At 38.6% G+C, this 24,599-nt stretch overlaps 2 protein-coding genes across 3 annotated transcripts in view; both read left to right on the forward strand.

Moving 5' to 3' along the window:
* Positions 1 to 1,192: 1,192 nt before the first annotated feature.
* Positions 1,193 to 7,035, forward strand: LOC126918168 (skin secretory protein xP2-like). The gene is made up of 6 exons (XM_050725805.1): positions 1,193 to 1,228; positions 1,355 to 1,571; positions 2,313 to 2,624; positions 3,899 to 4,039; positions 4,340 to 4,420; positions 5,013 to 7,035. The coding sequence occupies exons 1-6, from the start codon at positions 1,193 to 1,195 to the stop codon at positions 5,024 to 5,026; spliced, it is 801 nt and encodes a 266-aa protein (XP_050581762.1). The 3' UTR covers positions 5,027 to 7,035.
* Positions 7,036 to 7,181: 146 nt separating this feature from the next.
* LOC126918906 (CD151 antigen-like) overlaps positions 7,182 to 24,599 on the forward strand; it is an 89,718-nt gene continuing 72,300 nt past the window's right edge. The window contains exon 1 of one of the 2 annotated variants that reach the window (XM_050727464.1): positions 7,182 to 7,534. The gene's annotated coding sequence lies outside the window, so the exon portion shown is untranslated. The remainder of the gene's footprint in view (positions 7,535 to 24,599) is intronic. The other variant, XM_050727465.1, reaches the window with a different exon arrangement.

Raw genomic sequence — 24,599 nt, forward strand, 5'->3', positions numbered from 1 at the left:
AACTGTCGGCCTTTGATTAAATTCAACGTTAGAAGAATCTTAATTGCATTCGTGTCGCATCGAAGTGAATATTAAGATCGAGCATTTAAATAATGCTGTTAATTCCGCCAATGACTCAATTAGAACGCGATCATTAGCTTTTGCGCGAGAAATCAAATTTTTGTCGCGTTCCAGCGTTCGCTCTTTGGCAAGACTGTAAACCTGTCAAAGAATCAACGAGGCGTATAGAATGGCAGAGCGCACAGTGAGGCGTGCACATTCTACCGGGAAATTTTACGCCACGTCTTATAAATATCGACGATGCTTTAAGAAACCTTCACGTTAAGCTCCTGTGTCATTTAAAAAATTTGTTGACACCTTTTAATTAATTTTTCTAACCAATTTTTGTTTACATGTTTCATAAAAAGAAAAAGAGAATGAAAAAGAAAATTAACAGAATTTAATTTTCAATGCACGGTAGGTTCAACACGTAGATTCACGCTTAAATACGATTCGCTATTGTATTTGTAAAGCTTCGATATAATGTTCGCTATATCTGTACATTGTTTACGTTTAAACATAGCATTCGCGAACAGCATGTTCGTTATTACTTTGCGATTCGTCGCGTTTCGAAAAATAACGCTGTTTACAGTACCTCGATCGTTACCATAGTTCGTCAGCCAATTTCTCGCTTAAATTCTACATCCAGGTTTTCAGACGAACACGCGACCAGAATTATATATGCAAGGGACGCAGTTACGATGTGCACACGAAACTCATTCGACGGACGCGCATTGAAATTACCTAGCAACGTTTATCGTTACGGCGCCATTGTTTAATTATCTTGACAATATTCGTTATCGCAAATGATCATTGATTTACGCTATCGAATAGCCACGGGAGAGGATGGCTCCACGTCGCAAGCTCTTGAGCGTTACATAAAGCATTATTATCGTACGCCTGGACAAATGATGTATCTATAAACGACGCTTTAATGCGACTACATTTGCGAAATGTGCACGGTGACCGTAAATCGCGTAATTTAATGCGTGTGTGTCGTCGACGTGCTACGAGGATGGAAATGTAATTTTATCCTGACCGCGTGCTACAGATCTTGCTGAATTAAATTGCACTACCTTCTACTACTTGTGCAAGTTAAATGTTGTTACGGTTTTTATGATTTTTCTATGGTATTATTTAACGTTTGAATCACATGCATTTGAAACGAAGTTATAAACAACTGCAAAACGTAAGCAATGTTCCATTGAAGAGGTGGTTCGCATACTAAGTACAGTAATTATTTTGCATGCTATTAGTATACGTATGTGGTACAAAGTTTAGTAGTCAAATAGTTCTATAGGGTGTTCTTGCGTAGGGGGAAGCTCCACCTCCAGAACCGACACCGGAACCTGCACCAACACCATCACCACAGCCGGAGCCAACACCATCACCGACACCTGCACCTCCACCGCCAGAAGCAGCTCCAACGCCATCGCCAGAACCGCCAGCGCCATCACCAGCACCTCCTGCTGAGGGAGCTCCGCCAGCGGAAGGTGCTCCACCTGCAGAAGGAGCGCCAGCACCTCCAGCAGGTCAGTGAACTGCGTATCACGTCATCTATTGTATCTGGTAGCGTAACATATCAGTATAATAATTTTTGGACTAAATGGGAAAAGTATGGCAAATCTATTTTTCATGATTCGCTGAGTTTAATGTCGCTTTATAACTAAAAAGAACTATTTTAGCAGATGGAACATGATTAAAAAGGAAATAATTCTTTACATTAACAGGGTTCTTTAGATAGTAAAATTAAAGATATAGCGATTAAACATTAATTATAGATAAAGCGATTTAAATACGACATGATAAATCTACGAAGTTTTGTAAAAAAAAAACAATCGACTCCTGTTAAGAGAATGTATTTTTCATATTTTTCATTTGTACCATACCGCTTGAATTATTTTAATTAGATTTTTACTCTATTGAAGACACGTAACGCTTAGTTTTGCTGTCAAAACGAGATCAATCGATAATGTACTGACTTTTTCAATTGTTCTCCTGTAAAAACAGAAAAATGTGATTTATCAAACTTCTCCCTTGCGGTCTTCCGCAACATCTCTGAAGGATCTGAAAGTCTAAAAGTCTTTTATCAGTATCATTTATTATCTTCAATAATCTCCATGTGTTTTCGTCTTTCATGATAACGATGCGGGCAAGGTGCTCCATCAACGGCAAAAGAAATTCCAGAGGACAAGTCGCACTTTGTCACAGTCTGTCCATTCCATCTTAGAATAGAGTAGTGTTAGTAACGTGAGGTGCATGTACTTGTTCAGAAGGTGCACCGGCGGCTGCACCTGCAGAAGGCGCGGCACCACCAGCGGAAGGTGAAGCACCACCAGCTGCTCCTGCGGATGGAACAGCGCCGCCACCAGCGGAAGGCGCGCCGGCCGCACCTCCTGCTGAAGGTGCACCTCCTGCCGAGGGTGCACCTCCTGCCGAGGGTGCACCTCCTGCTGAGGGTGCAGCTCCTGCACCACCAGCGGAAGGAGCACCACCAGCGGAAGGAGCACCGCCAGCGGAAGGTGCGCCACCAGCGGAAGGTGCGCCACCCGCGGAAGGCGCGCCTGCGGCACCACCGGCAGAAGGTGATCTTGTCATAGCATTTATGACGGCTCATTTGCAAACGATTCTGTGACATTAACTTTCTTTCCATCTAACTCCTCGCTTGTCATCGCAAAGTCGTATTTTCAGTCGATACGATGGTAATTAACCGTTTAACCTAGCTGCAAAGAGACTCGAGCTCTACAATCAGTACAGTAGGAGCTTCATAATTTGAACTAATCATGCCACACGTTATATCGGTTTATTCTGATGATAAATCGAATAACTTTGTTTTCATATGAAAGTATATTATTTTGAGCCATTTCATATATGTACCACAACCTGGAATTAGACTTGGTTCACGAATACCTATACTTATAAATCTATTTGTCCATTCACTCTCTCTCTCTCTCTCTCTCTCTCTCTCTCTCTCTCTCTCTTCCATTCACACTCCGACTTATTCTGACTAATAATTGTCCTACCTATTGCATCTTTCCCACTTATTAAAACTCTTTCTGGTCTCCTTGTACCTTGTCTTTTTCTTTTCTTTTCTTTTGCAACTTCTCGGGACGTTCCACAATCCTCCTATCTTGTCTTCCGCTCATTACGTCTTCCAACTTGACATCTTTTTCAGTTTCCACTGCAGTTCATTGTTAAATATTCGAGGTTGAGGAATCTATTCCCTCATAGATCACAACTTGTTCCTTTCTCCTCTTCCTAATACCTGTTGCAATTTTCCAAATTTCCGCATCTCGCTCGTGCTATTAACTTTTGTCCTTTTTCTTCTTCCCTTAGGTATTCTGACGGTTTTATTGTTAGAATGCACTTGCGCCGATTTGTATATTTTGATTGTCTTATTTTTGCATATGGTCTTTGTTTTGTGCACATCTCCATCCCTTTTTCTTATACTCTTTGTTATTTGAATCATTTTATAAACGTTGTTGTTTCTCAATTTTTTTTACAAAGAATCAACCTCAAATCTTTTTTGTTAATCGATGCTCATAATCGACCGTGTGATTAATAAGTTATCTAACAGTCGATGTTTTACTGTGCCATACGTTTCATATCTTAAAAGTTAGATACATAACGTACGTACATACGTACATAACGCAATTATCAATGTTTAGAAAAAGTTGTAATTATATACCTTTTTCTATCCAATACCAGAAATCTAGGGAATCCTAAGGATACAAAGATATGTACTTAATTATTTTATAAATCTGGCAACCTGAATTTACATCTTGTCAAAGGGCTAATTTCATTAACCCTAAGTGTCTGTGACAAAAACTTGGTAAAAAACTAACGTGAATTTTTGAAGGTGCACCTGCGCCAGCGGAAGGAACCCCAGCAGCACCAGCACCAGCAGCCCCACCAGCCGAAGGTGCTGCACCTGCGGAGGGAGCGCCAGCTCCAGCTGCACCCCCAGCAGAGGCTGCGCCGGCACCCGCGCCCGCTGAAGGTAATCTACTTCTTTTATTACTCTAGCTGATACGATTACGTATTGTTCATTGCAGGATTAATCATCTGTTCTCGCCATTTATCATAGAGAAACTGGGCTACTTCCGCTTTCCATTTTTTAATTAATCTTTGCTCTTTTCACTCACGAAACGTATTCCACGTCGTTCACAAAAGAAATGGAAAGGCAACGTGCTCATTTCGACCGTTCATTATTCTTCTTCTTCTTCTTTCTCTTTTTTTTCTCTTCTCCCGTTATCGTTAATTTTCTTAACGTTGTTTTCTTTTCAACTTAATTTTCTAGCTAAGGTAGTTTTACTTTTGAAAGTTACAATGAACGTCACTCCCAATCGCCCGATAACTGGTTCGAAGTTCATCACGTACGGTATGTTAAGCTGTAAAAATTTGTGGTTCTAGTAGAGGACTAAAAATCTAATCATCAGTCACAAGTAACGTTTACAGAGATAGTCAACTAATAGTATCATCGATCGCGTACCAGGTGTACCACCGTTGTTCACGGTGACATTCATCGACGAGAACTAGAACCGACACTCGTTAACTTTCTAACGACCAAGCTTTCGCATCTTTACTGTACGTTTCACGACGACCGCACTTCGAGGAGAGCATTAACTTCTACCGTTTAATTATACTTCTGCTCCCGAAGTTTCTGTAACTTTTGTTCAATGGAAAGTGATAAAACAATAGTAACAGTAATCGATTCATTAGCATCAGTAGATTATAATAAAATAATAATAACGAATAGAACTTTTGCTACGAATCGTCGAAACTTCAATGAAAATGAGAAGAGACGAGCAAGCTCCTCTTACAAAATATAACGATTAGCTAAAAAGACTAAAAAAATAGATTAATATAATTTTTTTTAAATCGAACCCTCCCGAATTCGTGGGAGGAGCTAACGCAGGTGAATGTAATTTCCCTTTCCTATAAAAATAATCTTATTTTTATTTTATTTACAGCACCGGCATCGTAACTTCGTCGAAGTTGAAACGGACGAAGGGTCACCTCGCTATATGATTTCCACTCGTCACATCGTCAGAATTTGCATAAAACGTACACGGATAAGCATAGAGTACGGATATACAGATACGTCGAGTTGTATCATACTCGTCGTTATGGTTCATGCGTTGCTTGTCATCGTTGTCATCACCGTCATCATCATCGTTATCGTAACCATTGTTTTCGTCCCGCACACGCGTCGGCTTCAACGTCATGGCATACGTTATTGCGTATCTCGAGAAATGCGAGCGAAACGAAGCGAAAGAAGATATATACATATAAATGGGGGGAGCGGGCAGATAGAAAAAGAGACGTTTGTCGTTGACGCGTTTTCCTTCGTTCCTTCGTGGATTTTGCGACACCTTGTTGTTCAAAGTAAATCGAGAATCATGACGGGGTGCCTGGGCAATTTTTCCGCTTGTTTTACCTAATCATAGGAGGAAATTATAAGCCGTGTTGTTATTCTAAAGAAGGCTCTGTTGTATTCGTATGATCATAAGCGTTCGTCAGCCGTCATACGGATTTTTCTATCGACTGAAATCGAACGAGACATAACACGAAATAAACACGTAGTTATACGCTACCACAACAATTTTTATGTAAATAATTTACGACGCGTTCTATCGTATATCGATGCAGACGTTATCAACGCTTCCTTGCACGAAATGATTGGATTTCGTAATAAAAAGTTTTTTTTTCTGCGACCAGCATCTGGAATCTTATCACTCTATAAATACCCTTCTCCGATTAATTTGAGTTTTCATTACTTCCAGTAATTTCATTAAGCCGTACGATTCCAGCCACGTCATCTTTAATTAATACTCAAAGACTGCAAGCTCTGATTTTCACGTTCGCGTACCTTATTTAGGAGTTAGTTTACTACCGCGCCACATGGTTGATAGGCATCATTTGTTTATGTTGCCTCGGTGTAATTCCATGTGTTCTGTTAATCCCTTTGTCGCTTTGTTTCTCTACGCGTGCGCAGTTAACACGGAAACAATAGACCTTTCTACGTAATGGAATTTACGTGGGTTAGTCTTACTTTGAACGGTTTTCACCGTTTCTGCCATCTCTGTTGTCAGCGCAATCGTTCTTCAGGCTATCAACGTAAATTACTATCGCCAACCGTATCGCAATTTAATGGCAGTACAGCAACTGAAACGTTTAATATACATGACAAGCAAATCATAATTATTTCTAGTTTATATTTGCAAACAACACGATTAATCATGGATAAAATCACGATAATTCTAAGCGTAACTAAGTAGACGGTCATTTTACTGCAAATATGCCTCTGGTCGCTTAACGGGAAAAATCTCATCTCGCTCGAGGGAAAGGAAAATAAAACTGGTAATTTTTCATTCGAAAAAAGTGTTTGAACATTTATCATAGAAAACCTTCATGTATACACTGTATGTGTTATGTAAAATATTTAAAAATTTCATTAGCCTTATAATGAAACACGACAAGAACCGCGGTTAGATACGTTGATAAAATACTTATAAGATATTACTTATACGATACTTATCGGAAGCATACATTTCGCAGAGGTCATTACAATATTTCAACAGTCAATTATTTGTTATATTGACCACAATATTTAATAAGGTTTTTAGTATAAACTATATATGTATGTTGAAGATCGATAAAAAGTTATCAAATATTTCTCGTTTGTTCATTGCGTTTGCCGATCGTTGTTTCAAGCAATTTTTAAATTCAGATAAAAAATGAAATCTAGGTAGATAATTGTTTCACTAAATAATACAATGAATACTAAATTCTGAATTTATTTATATATTTTTGCATATCATATACATACTGTCCGCTTTTGCATCCTCAAATTCATCATAAATGCGTAAAAGCCCGTGGTCTATCGTATATTGTACAAAGTCAGAATACGTTTTAATACCCAGAGAGAGAGCTAGGACAAGATTATAATGTATATAAAAATTAAGTGTTTGAATACTTCTGTGAGCTACAGTATTTCATGCGTAAAACGTCAGCTTCAAAATGACCACGTAATAACCATGTATTCATCTCGGAGCAGTAAGACTGACAGATGCAGAATGTAGAGTCGTTAAGCCGCGCGTAATTCGAAACTCGAGGCCGTGTGCGTAGCGTAGCGGTAAGCTAGCCGGCACGGCCAGTCAGTCGCGCTCCAGCCGTCGTAGTGGAAGGTGATTGTTGCGCTTCTCTTTTCTAACCTTCGTGCGAGTTCACTTCGTTTCGCATTTTCTCATCAAAACAAATGGATTGTCTCTCCTCGTACCGCGCGACATTTTGTGCCAACGTATCAGTGTTACCTGACGTGTCTACGCGATAAATCAAGTGTTTTTTCGTATTTCAACGCATTGTGCGAACAAGTTGTCGCGTTACGCAACTTCGTTTGATCATAGCACGCGGGAAGCTGTACAAACTTGCAGTGCATCTTCGCTTCGTGTTTATTTTTTGCTGGCACGCGGTCGTCTCGAGGACGCACTCGGTAAGTCCACGTTTATTATTCCATTCGAAACAGATCGTTTATACGTAACGCTGTTTCGGATTACTAGCGAAGGACGCGGGATTTACTACGCAAAAAGTGTAAAAAATGGCGACATGTTTTGACTCGTGTTTATATCTGAATGGCGCGTTTATTCAATTCTTTCTAACATCACTTCTATGTTCTAGAAAGTATTAATTCGATGTAACTGTCTTTGGTTATGTCTTTGGGATGTAATAATCTCGCGTAATTGCGAATATTGTTTGGATTTGTGCGTAGTGTTCCACGAACTTCTGGTATTTTTGGTGCTTTATGAGGGTGACCGTGGTCGCGGTCGCGGTCGTGGTTGCGTATATATGTCAAACGTAGAAACTTTCATCCGATTAGGTTATGGAGAAGCAGCTACAACTATTCTTACTAAAATTACTAGATATTTATGCAAATTCGTATTTTTATATAATTCGAGAAATGGAACTTCAGCAGAGATTTGATTTAGTTACTAAATACCATGACAATTATTCTATCTTAAATATAAGTCTATATTTTAAATATAACTTTACATTATGCTAGACACGTTCGCTGCACTTTTGCATGTTTAAATTTTCTATAAATACGTAAACATCTGCAGTCCAAAAATTACGAACCATTTCAGAAAAACGTGACCGTGTCACGAAATATTCTAGATTACATCTAGGATACGAATAGAAATACGAATGTCTAGTAATTTCTCGAATAGTTGATTCGTACATGTTCGTAAATTTTCGGTAGATCTTCGGTCGAAACTGACACAGCGTTCGAACGTTCGACGAAATGCAGGTACGTAAAAGCCGCGTATGATCGATTAGAGCGGATGATGCGAGTTCGTTAAATCAGCGGACAGACTTGTTTTGACAGTCATAGAAAGAATTCTGCCTGTTCGTTCCGGTCATACCGGTTCCCATCGTGTAAAGCCTATGAAGGAGGCGTAGGATAGGACAACGGGAGAGAGAAGGATGGTCGGTTCGCTGAAAAAGAGAGCGATACAGGATCCGAGAGAACGGTCAGCCGACGACAAGAAATCCGTCGTGCGACACCATAGGCTTTTCTCGTCGCGTCCCCCGAGATGATCGTGTTATATTGGCCACCGTGCCGGTTCATTTTGAGGTTAATACGTATCAGGTTTTTTATTGACCGAGTGGAGGCGTTCGAATGTGTCTAATTACGCTATATGACATAGTCACGAACTGTTTTGAAACGTAATATATACTTGCACGCGACGTTCTAATGAAAATTAGGGTAAAAAGAAAAAAAAGATAGACTATTCGAAACAATTAGAGGTTCGTTTCCCGTGTCACTTTGATTTTTATATTTATTCCGTGAGTTTCTGCATTTTATTTTTTGTTTTGTTTTAATAGATATTTCGTGCTTTACTTTGTAATATTTGATATTATATTTATTATACTTGACCGTTATTGTGGATTTCGTTACAGGATTCGACTTTGATTTACTTATTAGCATAATTGGTTTTTTCTATCGGTTTCCAGAGCTCGACAAAGGAATTTTTAATGCAAAATCAGAGCAGTTAAAAAATATTAAATATTACAAATATTAAAATATTAATATCTTCAAATTCGTTATCACAGTGTTATACGTATAAAGCTATCAAACTGATAGAATTGGTCCACTTTTGTTCGCTTGATTGCAACAGAATTATTTATATGTAGTAGATAGTAATCCACTAACTGTTCGTAGGAATGTAGATAAACCGATGGTACTATAAATCTTATACGGTCAAAAGGTACGAATCTGGCACGAAATCCGTCCAAAGTGCTGCGGTCCAAGGAAAAGAAACGCGCGACGTAAATTTCAAAACCGCTGGAAAAATCGTGTTATTATGGCAAACCAGCTTGAAACGTGTTTTCCAAAAGTTCGTCCGTAATTCTCAATTGTTCCAACTTTCAAGTTAAAGTCGATAATTACCATAGTATTTTACGAATAGCACGCGGACCTATAGAATTATAATGTAATCTGTAATATTACAAACTATTAATTAGAATCTAACTTGTAGAATTTTCTCGTTTATGCCCTTTTGATCGCAAGATAATTATTCATATCAACTAATTCCAAAGGCAGCTACAATATTTAAATTATATTTATTGGAAGAGAAGAAAAAGTAAAAGTTCAAAGACACAATAATGTTTTCAAATGTTTATTACTACGGACATTAATTGAATCATGAATTCGTAGGACATTTGAAAAAATGGTTCCTATCGCACCTTTGTACTGCGGTTGTCTCTCGATCGTTTTAGCCGACAATACCATAAATCTCTCGGTCAAAAGCTGAAAAACCTGACAGGAACTGTACAAAGTTTCACGGTCCTGGTAAAACAACCGCGCGACGTGAATTTCAAAAACACTCGAAAAGTCGTTTTGTTACGGTAAATTAACTTAAAAGGTACTTCCTTGAAGTTTCTTTCGGAGCGGCGCGGTGGTTCACAAGTGGCCTAACTTTCTCGCGTTCGTCAAATAAAAAAGACCCCAGAAACAACTAAAAAAAAAAAAAAAAAACAACTCGTTGTGGATTCTTAGGCAACTACAGTATCTATCCAGCGAAACGTCCAAGGTAGTTTGAATTCCACGCGGATAGTTGCGGTTTCCGCGACGCGTTCGCTAAGTGAATCGCGCGTGGAACGGTTTAGTCAAGGTTGAAGTAGTTTTCTCGTTACTGAAAGTACCAGCCGATGTCCGCCGTCGAGAGATTTAACGCCAGCCGCTCTTTTACCTTCTTTCGTATTCAAGTCGGCCAGGATTGGATAGAATCGACTGCATGAATATTTCCGCTTTGACTAGCGCCGCCGTGGTTCGTTGCCTCGCGATTTTCCTCCAGATTTTCATCGCGAACTCGACTGCAGACCCGTGCGCGATTTCTGGTTGTTTTAATGGCCGTATAATAATAACGGTAATGTATTTTATGTTTGACGTAATCCGGAGCAGCTTTGCTATTTGAGAGCAACGTGGTTAATAAACCAGCTCGGGATCCTTGATAATAAGTCGACTACGGATGAATGTGGAAACATCCTCTTGGCTTTCGAATATCTTTATGAATGCAAAGAAAGAAATAAAATCTAGAGATAAGTCTGTTTTTAGTTGTTTATCTATTTTCTTTGGATGTTTTACATATTTTTGAATATTATGTGCGTTCTGTGAATTTGTCTACCGTTTATTTTTTTTACTCTGAAATACTATTGTAAGATAGCGCGTTTTTAAGAGAAGCTACTTCTTTGTTATTTATTTATTGACGGTTATAATCATGGAATGGCAGTTGTAAGAAGAAAAAACGCAAAATAGATTCCGTTCAAAGTGGACATAGAGTAGATAATATTGACTGTTAGGTTTCCCATAGGTATGAAATCGTCAAAATTATTTAAGATGATACTCTGTTGTAGAATGGCATTTCTACGTTTTTTGCTATTTTTGTACAAGGGAACTGTACAATTTTTTCATCGGCATTTTGCACATGTATATATATTGCTATTATAAAAGTATTATGCAAGCATTTTTAAAGAAATATAATAAAAATTGGCGCGGATAATCTAAAGGCTTGGACATTCTCGCTGGAAAAAGGTGTCTTTTCATAGCGTCCGAGATTCCAACCATTCTGCTACTTTGAAATAAGAAAACCAAAAAGATTCTTAATCAGGATAAGCTTGGCTATAGCGTGTAGTAGAATGAAGGAGAGAAGTCGATAATTAAAAAACGTACTTTGAAGTTGGACTATCGATTTTTCTAGGTTTCTCTCATCAATTTTCACGGAGTAGCTTAACAAAATTAAAAGTGATATTCGTTCTAGCTTGATTTTAGTACGACTTGCAACTATCGAAAATTCTTATATATTATTCAAAATTTGGATCAACTTGGCGAAATAAATCCTAAAATATTATAGAAGTCCATAGAAATTACATAAAAAAAAAAATAACTAATTTATTCGTCGCTCTACGGTAGAACATCCCTTTAGACGCTGGTCTGACCCTATTCGGTTGCTACATGAACGAAATTATATTTTCCAATAATTTGAACTCCATTTTCACTTATTTTTCATGGTTAGGTTGTACGGTTTTCCAGTTATAGCGTTAACGGGATCGCATATAGGCGCGATGTCGCAAGTTTATATTTAATACACGTATAAATAAGGAGAGTAATGCGGGTAATATTATTCGAAGAGGAAGCAGCAAAAATCTCTTCAGAAAACGAGCCGAGGCAACCGGTCCCCTTATCGCATTTTTACGTGCGTAACGTAAACGTACGTTATCGACCGTTTTGATTATACAAAACTATGTTAATATCTCGCCACATGCACGGACATTTAGAGCAAAGTAAACACAAGCTTATCTTCCCTCGCTGAAATATCGCTATTTTGCGCGTCCCATCTCATTCGTCGCTATATCGTAAATCTTATCACCGTGCTACCGCGAACTAAACATCACGTTTTTTCCTCAACTGGTACCGGAAGAAATTAGAAAGCCCTTCCAAGTCACGTATTCATGGTACCAGTTTCAATTTGGGATTAAGAGCTCTCGCCGTTATTGGCGGCTTGGCATGAGACTGTCTCGCCGTTTTCAGGTTACAGCACATCGATAGTTTTCCAATTATACCTGAGGCACACGACCGTCTCTCGCGCTGAATATGTATCGCGGATACAATGGAAAGAACGGTATCGAGCTATACACAGAGAATCAGAGATTCCTGTTCTTCGATTGGATATTAATTGAGAGTTTTTGTTGAATGGTTGTATAAATGGAGTTCTCTTCTTCTTCTTTCTTTCTTTTTCTACTTTTTTACAAAAGCGAGATAAGAGTAGGGCTACGTACCTAGAGACGATTATATTTTGAATTTCCAGGTCATCGTGGTTATGTGTTATAAGTAGTTTTTAATAAAATTCCAATTTATTATAGAATTTTAATCTATATACATATATGTATAAAATTGGAAACGGTCGTCTCGCTTTTCAATTTGATTTTGATCGAGGGATTTTATAAAAACGAAATAAACGCAAGAAAGGATAACATCGATATACGTGTACATATCTAGAGGCTTTTATTTTGGATCTCATCAAATTAATTAATCAATATTTAATTCATTAAAGCTTCACCGATACAGTGCTCCTGCTCTGAAGGACGACTTTGTTTATATTGCATTTTTTAAATTGATCGAAATATGGATACGAAAGTTCAATGATATAGATATATTAAACACACTTTCCTATATTATTTCTATATACTGTTTATCGAAATTTCATACGCGATAACCTTTAAGGATTAAAATATTGAGTCTTTTTCTTGGCTGAAATTAAAGCGACATTGAGACGTACAACACTCGAGGATCGCAATAAATTTCAACATTTTCTCATTCGTACAATTTTTTTCTCTGAATACGCGTCATTTAAAATTGCCTCTCTGTTCTACATCCATCTAATTTACAAGCTAAATACGAATCTTGCAACCAAGGGAATAACTTTCTCGTGAAACATAGACATAGACGAATGTTGATATTCGACGTTTGCAAAGACGATAGCTAACTTTCGTTGCTGTTTGAATATGAGAATGAAGTTAAGGCAGCGGTGCATTCCCAGGCGTCGCGTTGTGAACGGGCAGATCGGACGTTACGTATGTATATATGGTAACGATTTCTGCGAGCACATACAAAACGCTTCCATTCTAAGTGTCGAGTGTTTCGTTATCACCGTTATCGCTTACTATGTGCGTAAGCCTCGTATACCTATGCGACATTGGCGTTTCTTCTTTTGCATTCGAGAATACGCTTTACTTTCGTCACTCTAGCGGTTAAAACTCTTCAATTTTATTTTCTAAGCGTAATATTAGCGTGGATTTTACCAGAAGACAATTCGTTTATTTTCATAAATTTATTTATCACGGAAGAATGACGCGGGAAAAGAATTAAATAAATGACAATGACGAACTCCAAATTTATTTAAACTCCGTTTTTCCTTAATTCCTCAATTTCATTCTTTTTTCCAATAATCTTTCAAGAAGCAAGCAACTTATTTATTACAAGAACATGAACAGTAGCGAATTCCAAGATAAATTTTAGAAAATGAAACATCTTTTTCTATTATGCTTTCCTATTTATCATGTTCGTTGATATAACTTTTGAGCTGTTCATATCTGATTACGAATGTAGCATTGTTCTCATAGCAGAAAATGACGAAGCGAAAAGCGCCCTTTAGCCGAGGTTCGTCATCAAAATTCAAGGGTCAATGAACACGTCGACCCTATCCTGCAAAGGCGCTAAACGAAATCACGAGAGATATCGATTTTGTACGAAGCATATTTATACCTGTTGCGAACGAGAAAATTTGCAAGAACAACCCTGATACGTAACACGCCGGATAAGCATGCTGTTATCGTTTCAATCAAAGCTACAATCGTATCTATTGCTACAATACTTAAATAGTTAGGATATTTTAGCGAATTTATATTATCCTCGTACAAAAGGTTCAAAGGATTCGTTAAAAACTAGTTTTGAAGAAGCAAAGTTCACGAAGAATACACTGTACTATCGCGAAAGAAGCGAACCATCCACGGGGGTTCCTTAATGAAAGCATTAAAATTAAACGTACCACGTCTAGAGCCGGGAATGAAGCACGTTTCAATTTTTACGTCGGGTCGTTTACACAGCCAGAATTGCATAGTCCAGGACATGGTTGCCGTGAAACTGCTGGAATTTTTCTTTCACCGTCTGACTTGAGGAATTTTTTTAATTATTAAATTGTCCGTTCAACTGTATTCAGATCGATATACGTATTAATTGAACTAGCAACGGGATCAAAGATATTATCAAAGATCGCATGAAAAACACAGTTTTTGATCTTAACGTCGCTTTGTGATTCAAAAGGAATATTTTAATATGAAATGTCGAAGTAATTACTTCAAGAAAAACTCTACATCTTTATTTTTGTATATCCTTGACATGGAGATCGCTGTGGCATAGAAAATAAAATTTAGTGAAATAAAAAAGATATTCTAAATAAGAAGAGGTACATATTATTGCGCTCTTGAATATAAATTATGTTTTGGGTTACAATTATGTTTTTGGGTTACATTATACTTATACTTATACTTTTATTTATTTCAATATATTTTCTATTACAAATTCATCCACTCGTTTTTCTATCAGTCAATATCTAAAAGTGGAAAGAATCTGTTAAATCCAAAGATATAAAAATCAACGACACAAATATTAGGACAAACAATATTCTAATAATATGATTTTTTTTTTAATTTTAAAGACGATTTTAAATACCTGTATATGAATAATGAAGTTGTACGTATATGACTATAGGTCATGTTAAAATATTCTCCTTTACCTACCAAACGAAATAAAAATCAGAAAATCAATGTAGAGATCTTCAAATGTCGAAGTATTTATAAATACGTACTCGAGTGTTGCGAGCACTCAAGGTACTGATTTCTTAGTTCGAGACCAGTTCATATAATCTGAATTCATATTTGTAATTAGCGAATGAATGAAAATGAAACATTGCTTTCTACTGATATTCGAATGTCACAAAGTGGAACTTGTCTGTTGGAATTGACTTGGATTCGCGAATACATTACTCGCGTATTGAACTTGATCGCGCTATCTAATGTCAAACGTACGTCTTCGAATTTGGAACGCGTAACGTCATAGGAAGTCAGTGAGCTTCGATGTACATACATACATACATACATACATATATATATATATTTAACGGCTTGTATGCGATAACTGTCGAGCTGTGATGTAATCTTCGATTGGCGTGAGTTCAGCGTAGCAAAAGCTATGTGAGAATATTTATAAGCGAGCAGTGGACTTTGCCGTATTCCATTATGCCGTACGTGATCTCGCTCCGGTGTTATCGGAGAAGGTAAGCAAAATCGAATGCATTATTGTCATAGCCAGCACTTTCGCGAATGTTAGTAACAACTCCCTCGTTGCTTGTTATATTCGACATTTCTCCGATACAATTCTAGAAATGTCAAAAAAATTACAAAAATCTGATTTTTATTCTTTTAATGACTGAATTAATCGCCATGTACGTACGATGGTTATTAATTGCAATGGCCACTTAGGTTGTCTTAGACAGCGTCGAGTCATTAAATGCACAAGCTCGAGTTGCAGGCTTGTGAAGTCATGCGGTAGATATTAAAAAATTATCGCGTGTAATAAACGCACTGGTAAGTCTAATGTGTACATACTCGACAAAGCGGACTGACGATGATCGATAGATCGCGAATGCATCTGGTCGGTTGAAGTTGAAAGCTACGTTTCGCTCTCGACGCATCCATCGTTGAATGCAAGTTGTCCCGTGGTTTGGCTGATAAATGCTTTAGTTTTCAAAATTCCGAATTTGGCCAAGCAGTTTATAGGCGAGAGGCTAACAATGGAATCAAGTTTGCCCGCGATTTTGAATTGACCGAGAAATTAATTAATGCTCGGAGTACGAACCGCGAAGTGGCAGGGTTGGATCGTGAGTGGCTCGTATGAGTGAATCCAAGCTCACCTAATTTTCTCTCGTAATTACTAGATACAGGGGTAATGAAAAATCGAGTAATAAAAATTTGGAAAGTATAAATAAATATCCATCCTTTTACGAAATATTACAAGTTTACGCAATATAGAAGGCAATATTTAATTTGCAATTTTTTGCAACCAAAAATATTTTACGTTATAAAATTCAATTTTTTAACATTGCGCTTGTGAAAGAGGATTTCAAAAATTTATTTCATCCATTTTCGTCGCTATTTTATCCACGTAGATTATACAATCTTATAAAATTTAAAGTAATTGGACTTTTATGGCTACAATAAGCTATCGCTTGATCCTTAATGGATTAAACTTTCTTTTGATTGTACCAATTGTAAGACTATCTGAGTGTGGAACGTGGTAGCAATCGGATAGTACGAGTTAAACGAACGATTCCCTATTAACCAGAGGCGAGAATAGGGGTAGATTATCATTCGGTCGTGTTCAAATGAATCGATATTAATTTTTAATTATACCTATGATTCCTTCGTGTGGCGCGAGTCGATTAATTTGATCGCGTTATCGGCTCGCGCGTCATTAACTCACTCGTTTCTTGAATATCAGATGAAGCGTGTGACCAGCCGAACGAATGTTCGGGTAGTCCGTTAATTACGCTAATAAGTTTCTATATCGAGCGGAGCCGCGAAACAGTTTCGGTTTAAATCTCGTCGATTCACCGAGCATTGCCTTAAAAAGCTGTAGTCGTGCCACATACCCCTTCTCCTCCCCTCTATTCCACCCTGCCTCTTTCTCCACCCTTTACCCGCCACTCTCGCCTTTTCGCTGAATGCAAATTTGCCGCACGAACGAGCGAACCAGTTCCCTTCTACCTATGCCGCCAATTAAAACACTCCTTTTCGAGCCGGAGCAACCGCAGAACTTGGGATTCAGTGTGCACGCAGAAACCGCCGGCTCTCGCTGGAAAAAGAAAAGAGACGAAAATACTCGGACAGAATGTTGCCTTTTAACGGACCGCTAAACTATTCGCCGAAATGTGAAGTACATATGTTTTAACAAGCGTGTACGATTTTGTGAGAATTAGAAGCTTATCGCGTAATAAGTATCTCATTTGGATGCATTAACACGTTCAGTGGTATAGTAGTATTTATACTTTTGTTTATAAGTTTGGAGTATGTCAGGATTTCGAAAGGGATGATAATCTGCTTAAATTAATAAGTATTCTTTATTCGTAATAATATTCTTTTATGACGTTAAAAGCATAATCAATCGCGTTTTTTAAATTATAATTACGATATTCTTATTTTACAGAAAAATGTACGAAGAAGTTTGCCAAACGGTGCTTCAGACGTTTGGTAAATTTTATAAAAAGATAAATTTTATAGTTGCACAGCTGTGGACATTTCTGAAAACTGTTCGTCTATAAAGAAAGGTTTAATCGATCGTCGAAAGTCTGACCAACTTTTGGAAATGGTTAGGAAAGTAGAGAATGTCAATAGCGTGGCACGTTTCCCGTTACATCGGATTTATGCAAACATTTGGTTATTCGTCATTGACAGAAGGGAAACATTTCTAGATAGCAAATTTTACGTCAGTTTGCTCGTTAAAATTCTACAACCTTCGAAATGATAGACAATTCTTCACTTTTCTAGGCATCTTTTAATTATTCAAAAGAGAAATTTCATGACGATTGCGGACGTAAATTCGAACTTTTACGAGGTTCTTTTTTATTTCACTCGAAGCATTCGTGAATTTAGGGTCACGGTATATACCAATAGTAAAATGTAAAAAATAGTTAATAATATAATAAGATGATAAAAATGTAACAAAAATGTGATACGATGAGACGAAATGGTGCAATAATAGAGAATATTACAGTTATCGACATAAACGATATATTATCAGAATTTCATCGAGCAATGACAATATTGAGGGGACCATCAATGACGTGATTTAAGTGTAATCTATTTAATTATTTCGGTCAGCGAGAACGACTGCAACCAAATGAAACCGGGCATAGTGAGACCTCTTACCGTGGTTTTATCGTTCATGCATTCTGCATATATTTGCATATAGAAATTTCCCATAAATGCATAATTGTCCGCAATCGAACGATTACGTATCGGAGTTACTAATTTGCGGAAAACCATTATAAGTCGGCGTTTCTATAGATCACGATCGATAATATGTATGTAATATTTTCAACGGGCGTCTCGGAGAGCTCATAAATAATTCTATGGGATAATTGAAAGGGTACGGGGGCCGGAGAATGCTGGGACGTGCGTGGGTGTCCGTTAAACGAAAGCAAAGGCCACGCTCTCATTCGCGAGGAAACAAGGAACGCCGTTGTAATTGATTCGCTTGATAGATGTGACATCAACGAACGTACCGCACCGTGATCCGGATCGCCAGCAACCAGTGTACGCTTATCGTTCTTCTAAAAATAATTACTTAACGAGCAGCTCTTTCGTTCTTGTTTCTACGCGCCATTCGAATTGCCCCAAGAAACTCGGTTGCTCGTTCAACGCTTACAATGTACCACGAAATGATAATTTACCGATTGTTTGTCTGCGTTTGTATAGATAATGATTCAGCACACCAGATAACATTTGTAATTTGTTAGGGTAATGCGTGGAAGTATTTTAGGTACAGAGTACGTCACTAAGTCCATTGTGATAGGATTAACGTCGGATTAATGACGCCAAACAATAATACACGACTGATACCAGGCGCGAGATAATAGAAATATCCCATGATTAATTGCTGATACGTGTTGCATGTGTTTTCAGCTTAGACAAAACAAAGAGTTCTTTTTCAGTAGATATATGGGATACGATCGAGGAGTCGAGACGATAAACGATGTAAATCTGAAGGTTTTTCATAATAAATAATAAGATGTTTATTTCTGTTAATATGGCTACTTACGTTATTTATCAGTAAATCAATAGGTTGAATCCAAAGATAATAAATTATTAAACTTGTCTGTGGAAAAGTAAAAGTATATTTATTTCAATCGAAGGAAACAAACAGTTCGTATTTTACGACTTTCACGTTTTGCAATCACGGTATAATTCACACTTATGGTGGTAATTTTGTCAGGTCTATAAAAACCAACATAAATTGTCCTAATAGTTGTAACTTTATTGTTCGTTACCCGTTTGTTTTATTGCTATATTCCGAATTTAATTTATATTTTTTCCTCTCTAAAAGATTCCTTCCCTATTTTTCTATTACGTAACCGTTTACTACTCGTCACGTTCGAGAGAGACCCAACATTCTTTGGTGTATCCTTAAGGTGTATCGTTAGGAGCAAACGAGACGAAAAAATTTGTTTGATTCGAACGAAAGATCTCATAGCTGGTAAGACACGCACGTGCGTGGGCGCGTGCCCGTGCACCTTTTAAGGCGCTCATAGAAGCTGGAACCGTTAAAAGCGTACCATTCGGGAAACTGAGATTGCCTCAGACGGTTCTTTTCTTGCGTAACATCGTGAAAATTCTTTTATCGAAACCAATGACCACCGAAAATAAACGTCATTTGTCTTTTCAGTGGAAAGAGTGATTTCACGGTTGTCCCTTTAAACGTGTACCTTTTTGACATCCTGTGACTGGCCATTGTTTCTACCTGAAATTTTTTAACAGACCGGACGAAAGCCGTGCAATTGCCCGGGTTATTGTCCGGGGAAAATGGCGATTTTGCGTTCGACTGCACTTTACGCTCGCCTGATCGTATTCTGGTCAGAGATGCAACTAGGTTGCATCATAAATGGGTACACGTAGCCAAATCCGGCCACGTATGAATGTAGGAACACGCGTGTTTGTCACGTGCGATTCTCTCTGTGTCTTCCACCTCGTCGTTTCGGCAGTATCCTGCACCCGTCTGCGATGTATTAATCGCAACGTTTCGTCCGGGAGTACTCTGTATGGATCACGTCGAAACGTCAGCTGTTCACGATCGTTTCGAAACGTTTGCGTCGTTGGAGTCTGCCTTGTAAGAGCGCGCCACGTTTTTCTCCGTGGAAAATGCAGAATGGAAAATTCAGGAAACGAGGAAGCCGGTTTCATCCGGGGAGAACGGTCGATGAGACAAGCACCGTACGAGCGGAATAAAACTGGACTTGAAATTTCATTTAATTCGAAGAGGAACTCTTCAACGCGAACATCCCATCAATTTTCGCGAATGAAATATCGGCTTCCGTGTCCCTCTTCGCCGCGTTAACGGCTGCTTGTTATTACCAGGGCAGGTGCTATGAATCCCAAAGAAATATGCCGCATTGTAAAATTAAACGACTCTCTAAGGAGCTCTGCCGTCGTGTCTTTTGACCTGTCTCAATAATTCTTCCCCGTATAATGGAAATAAGTATTTTCCGTTTCTCTCTTTGAGAATCGAGGACCGTCGTATTAACGCCGTTGAATTTATCGAGAAAATTGCATCAGAATAGCCGGCGTAATATCGCTTCACGGTATTATCGGTTTCGTGCAAGTGTATCTTGAAAATTCATAGCTCAAAGGAAGGAGACAAAGGTAGGAGGTTTTCGTTTGTACGAATATCGTGTTATTTATAACGATTACAAGCTTGACGCAATAATTTTGGAGGCAATTGCCGGCGGGTTGGGGGGCCGATGCAATCTTTTACTCTAGGAACTATGTACCGCCAGAGCATTCCTACCTGCTCTGGAAATAAAGCCTGTTGAGATTTCTCTGAAAGGACAGAGAATTACGTGCTCAGGCCGACCCACGACCGGATCCCATAATCTGCAGGTACTCGAAGGTAGCATAGGGGAACGCCACCGTCCTGAAATATAGCCGTGGGAGTATAATTTGAGCGGCGCAGTCTCAGCAGAGGGGTCTGAAAATTCAAGTAAACGGGAACGAAAGGAGCGGCACTGGCGAAAAGCCTCTAGACGATTAAACCACGTTTTTAATCATCATGCAGTTTTCATGGGGGAGGGGAGCTGCGCTTGGCTCCCCTTTTATCCAACGGTAGACGAGAGAAATCTCGTTTGAGGAAAGTTTCGATCCCTCTCGGAGATGTGTGTCACGAGAAAGAATTACTCGTTACGCGCTACAAGTCCTTAGGGAAATCCCCTCCAGCTTGCTGGAACTCGTTCCAGGCACCGAACGATCTCTTCCTCCTCCGTTTCTTGAGTTTCGTGTGAACGACGATTTACAAAGTTACCGCCTAAGTACGGCAGCGTTAGCCTAGGAGACGAAACGATTTCGCAGGAGCACTTTTAATCAAGAAGTTACGGAAGGCCAGCTGTCAATGTGTAACCTTAAGAAAAAGTTTCCTTTAAAGTACTTCTTGATTCGTGTATTGCATCGACTAGCTGGCTTGCTTCTTCGCGTTTCCGCTGGTAACATAGACGAAGCAGAGCGTTCGATTTAAATGCGCGAACACGAAGAGCCGAGGTGTAAATAGTGGCAGGTCCCGAAGGACGATTCAAGTTGCACAATGAACCAAATAAGCGGTCGTGAGAGCAGAGAAATGCCGTGAAAGTAGCTCGTTAAAGACCGAATCACGTACGACTGATTTTTATCACATCGTGTCTTCCATTCAACGGAACACCCGACGTCGCGTGACGAGTTGTCTCGTCGTTGAGCAACACGCGTTAAAACACCACAGTCGATCGTTTCTCGTCTTCCGAGGAAATAGGAAACCATCGGTTGTCCCTTCCACAGACTATAGACGCGCATTGGTGTTCGTTAGCTCCTTTAGTTTCGTTTCATACGTTAAAATCTTAATTAAGCTCATTTACTTTAGACCCGAACGATTAAAATCCCTCGGTACGTATATACTATACGAGTCCGTATCGTGTCCAAAAGCTTCTAGTCCGACGAAGCAGCAGAGAATCGGAGCCTCGAGGATCGATAATTATTTTAATAACATCTCGAGGTCGCTGGTGGAATGTTTGCATCGATCCAGATACATAGTACACAACGGTAAACTCGCCACGTGAAGTAGCTTCGCTAGGAACAACTTTGTTTCTCGTTTTCGCTCGGTTAGTATTAGCAACACACGGTGTCGGGCTATTCAATGATTTTTCTCGTTCATCTTCCCGTTCGTGGAACGAACGCAGAGTTCCGCTCTAGAAGCCATAAGGAGGAATCGATTCAGATACCGTCGATCGACCAATACACGATGTACTCTCGGAGATAAATTTTCCTGCGATACTCATCCTTGATACAACGCCCGATACTCGAGAGGCTTTCCGCTCTCTAATTAGTGTAACGAGCTAACATACCAGGTTAAAATGTCGACTAACTGCGCCGACAAGAATCTTTCGTTGCCCTCGTAACGCTCGCATCAGAATGATACCTATTAGCGACGCTATTAAGAGCACCGATGTTGAGGAATTAATTTAGCCGGTAATTTTTTCCCTGTTTACACTCGCTACCGTTCGAACAAAATTATCATGCTACATCGATCATACGAACTGCTCGTGACCCGTGTTTTTTTTTGTTTTTTAATTCTACGCGAGAGAAAATCATTTACTTTTTGTTCATTTATTAACGTATAATATAATTCTTGTCGAATTGCCTCGTCACGTATAACATACTGTAACCTGATAATATAGCCTGATAATCGAGGTTCGCTATAATACTAGCCTCTCTTGCACAATTGAGCTAATATCATTAATGAAACTTATTCGTTACATAAGTTACAAGTTAATGAATGCTCTTGTATAGCGGCAACAAATTTCATAATGAAACGAATAGTAGTAAACTCGTAGATAAATTTTCAGACGCAACGCTTTCAAATGTTATCGGTTCTCTTTATTTTTCAATTCTGAAGTTCATTGTGATATGACTTCTGTGATCAATTCTGTGTGAACTCGGAATGTATTATTTGTATTATTATTCTTATGTAGAAATTCTTATCTTCGGAATGTATTATTATTCTTGTACTCGGAAAAAAGTTTCTAAGTACTTCCGTCAGCCACTATGTATGCTTATCCTAAATGTATTAATAAGTGTCTCGTGACTTCTGGACGTTGTTACTCTATGTACATATCTTCGTTTCTAAAGTTTACGATTTCCCTTCAACTAACGATCAACGAGAAAAATGAGACAACAACAATGATGCCTTAGGTTGTTTGTATAGCTGAGTCTACGAAACGATCGACGTTCGATTCATCGGTCCTTTCGATTCGAAAGGAAGATAATAGTGCTTCCGCCTACGCGGCGATATAGGAGAAACGGCGACTGATTATTTGTTGTCGAGACTGCTTACCGGGTTCTAATATTTTACAAGCTGTTCCGCCAGTCGGCGAGGATTCGCGTAGGTGAGCATAAGAAAGGGAAAGGCAAAGGGTTCCGCTATCAACGCAGGATAGAAAAATATATATATATAGAGAGAGAGAGACAGAGTAAGAGAAAAGAGAAGCCGAGAGGACTAGGATATTCGAGGTTATGTCACGGTTCATGTCGTGACTCACGATGTATTATTAGTCACCGTTCGTTCTCGTGACTTCCAGGACGAGTAGAAAACGGCTTCCAATTGGCCCTCGGTTCTCCCGAGGACTTCGTTGTCCCCGCAAAGATACAAGATCTTTCTGCTGAAAAATTTGTCGAGTCTCTCACGAGGGAACTCGTCTCGCGTTTCATCGGCCATAGTTTGCTTAGGGTTCGTCGCTCTGTTGATAGAGGGAAAATTGATTGTCGTGTGTGTGTGTGTGTTCATTCGTGAAAATGGTCCTGTAATGTGTACTTTAATGTACTATATGTAGCTTATTGTAATAACACTTATAACGAATAACATATTACTTCGGTCGGTATTAATTTTGTTGAGAACATGCACTTGCTTTATTGGATGGATTTAGTAATAGTAAAAACAGGAAAGCGACACACGTCAATTTGTAAGTGACGTCGGGAACGACACACGTGGTTTTAAGTTTGATCTAATGTTGAATTGGCTTTTGTCGAACGAATCTTTTCGTTTGAATAATTACTCCATACTGCGGATAACATTTATGAACTTTTACTTTACTTCCTGATCCGATACAGCATTTCGATATCAAGTTACCTTCCGGGCGAATATTTCCCGCCGTTTCTTACACAAAAGCTTATTATTCGTTACCTTTCATTGTCCATTATTACCCGAAATAATCAAACAAATGGAAACACTTTGTTCCATATAACTTGCAACATTTCGGAATTTATTTGCGTCGAACATTCTCGTTTTCAATAATATTAAACCATAATTTTCATTTCAAACGAGAGATATCCAAACCTATTCTCACATTAACGCATCACAAGCGTGTAGCAGCCAGTCATAAACTCGATAGAAACAAGGATATGTTTCTACTAAATATAATTAGAAATTTATAAACTAGAAACTTTCGACGCGATTTAATTAACGTATAATACCGCGCGCAATATCCGAACAACAGTTTCCCATGGAAAATTGCTCGGAAAGAATCGGCCGTAGCTTATTGATTCTGATATTCTCAAATGGTTATTGTTATCATTATCATCGTTAACGCTATTTTTCTCCGCGGAGGAACGTAACGCGATCTCACGCCCAAATGGAGCGATTTTCATCGGTG

Source organism: Bombus affinis, chromosome 7 (assembly GCF_024516045.1).
Source record: "Bombus affinis isolate iyBomAffi1 chromosome 7, iyBomAffi1.2, whole genome shotgun sequence".
In the NCBI taxonomy this organism is placed as follows: Eukaryota; Metazoa; Arthropoda; class Insecta; order Hymenoptera; family Apidae; genus Bombus; species Bombus affinis.

Coding starts and splice junctions, on each gene's coding strand:
- LOC126918168 (XM_050725805.1), top strand. CDS start 1,193: ATGCATTTGAAACGAAGTTATAAACAACTGCAAAAC. Junction 1,229..1,354: donor GTTATAAACAACTGCAAAAC/GTAAGCAATGTT, acceptor GTTCTTGCGTAG/GGGGAAGCTCCACCTCCAGA. Junction 4,040..4,339: donor GGCACCCGCGCCCGCTGAAG/GTAATCTACTTC, acceptor TTAATTTTCTAG/CTAAGGTAGTTTTACTTTTG.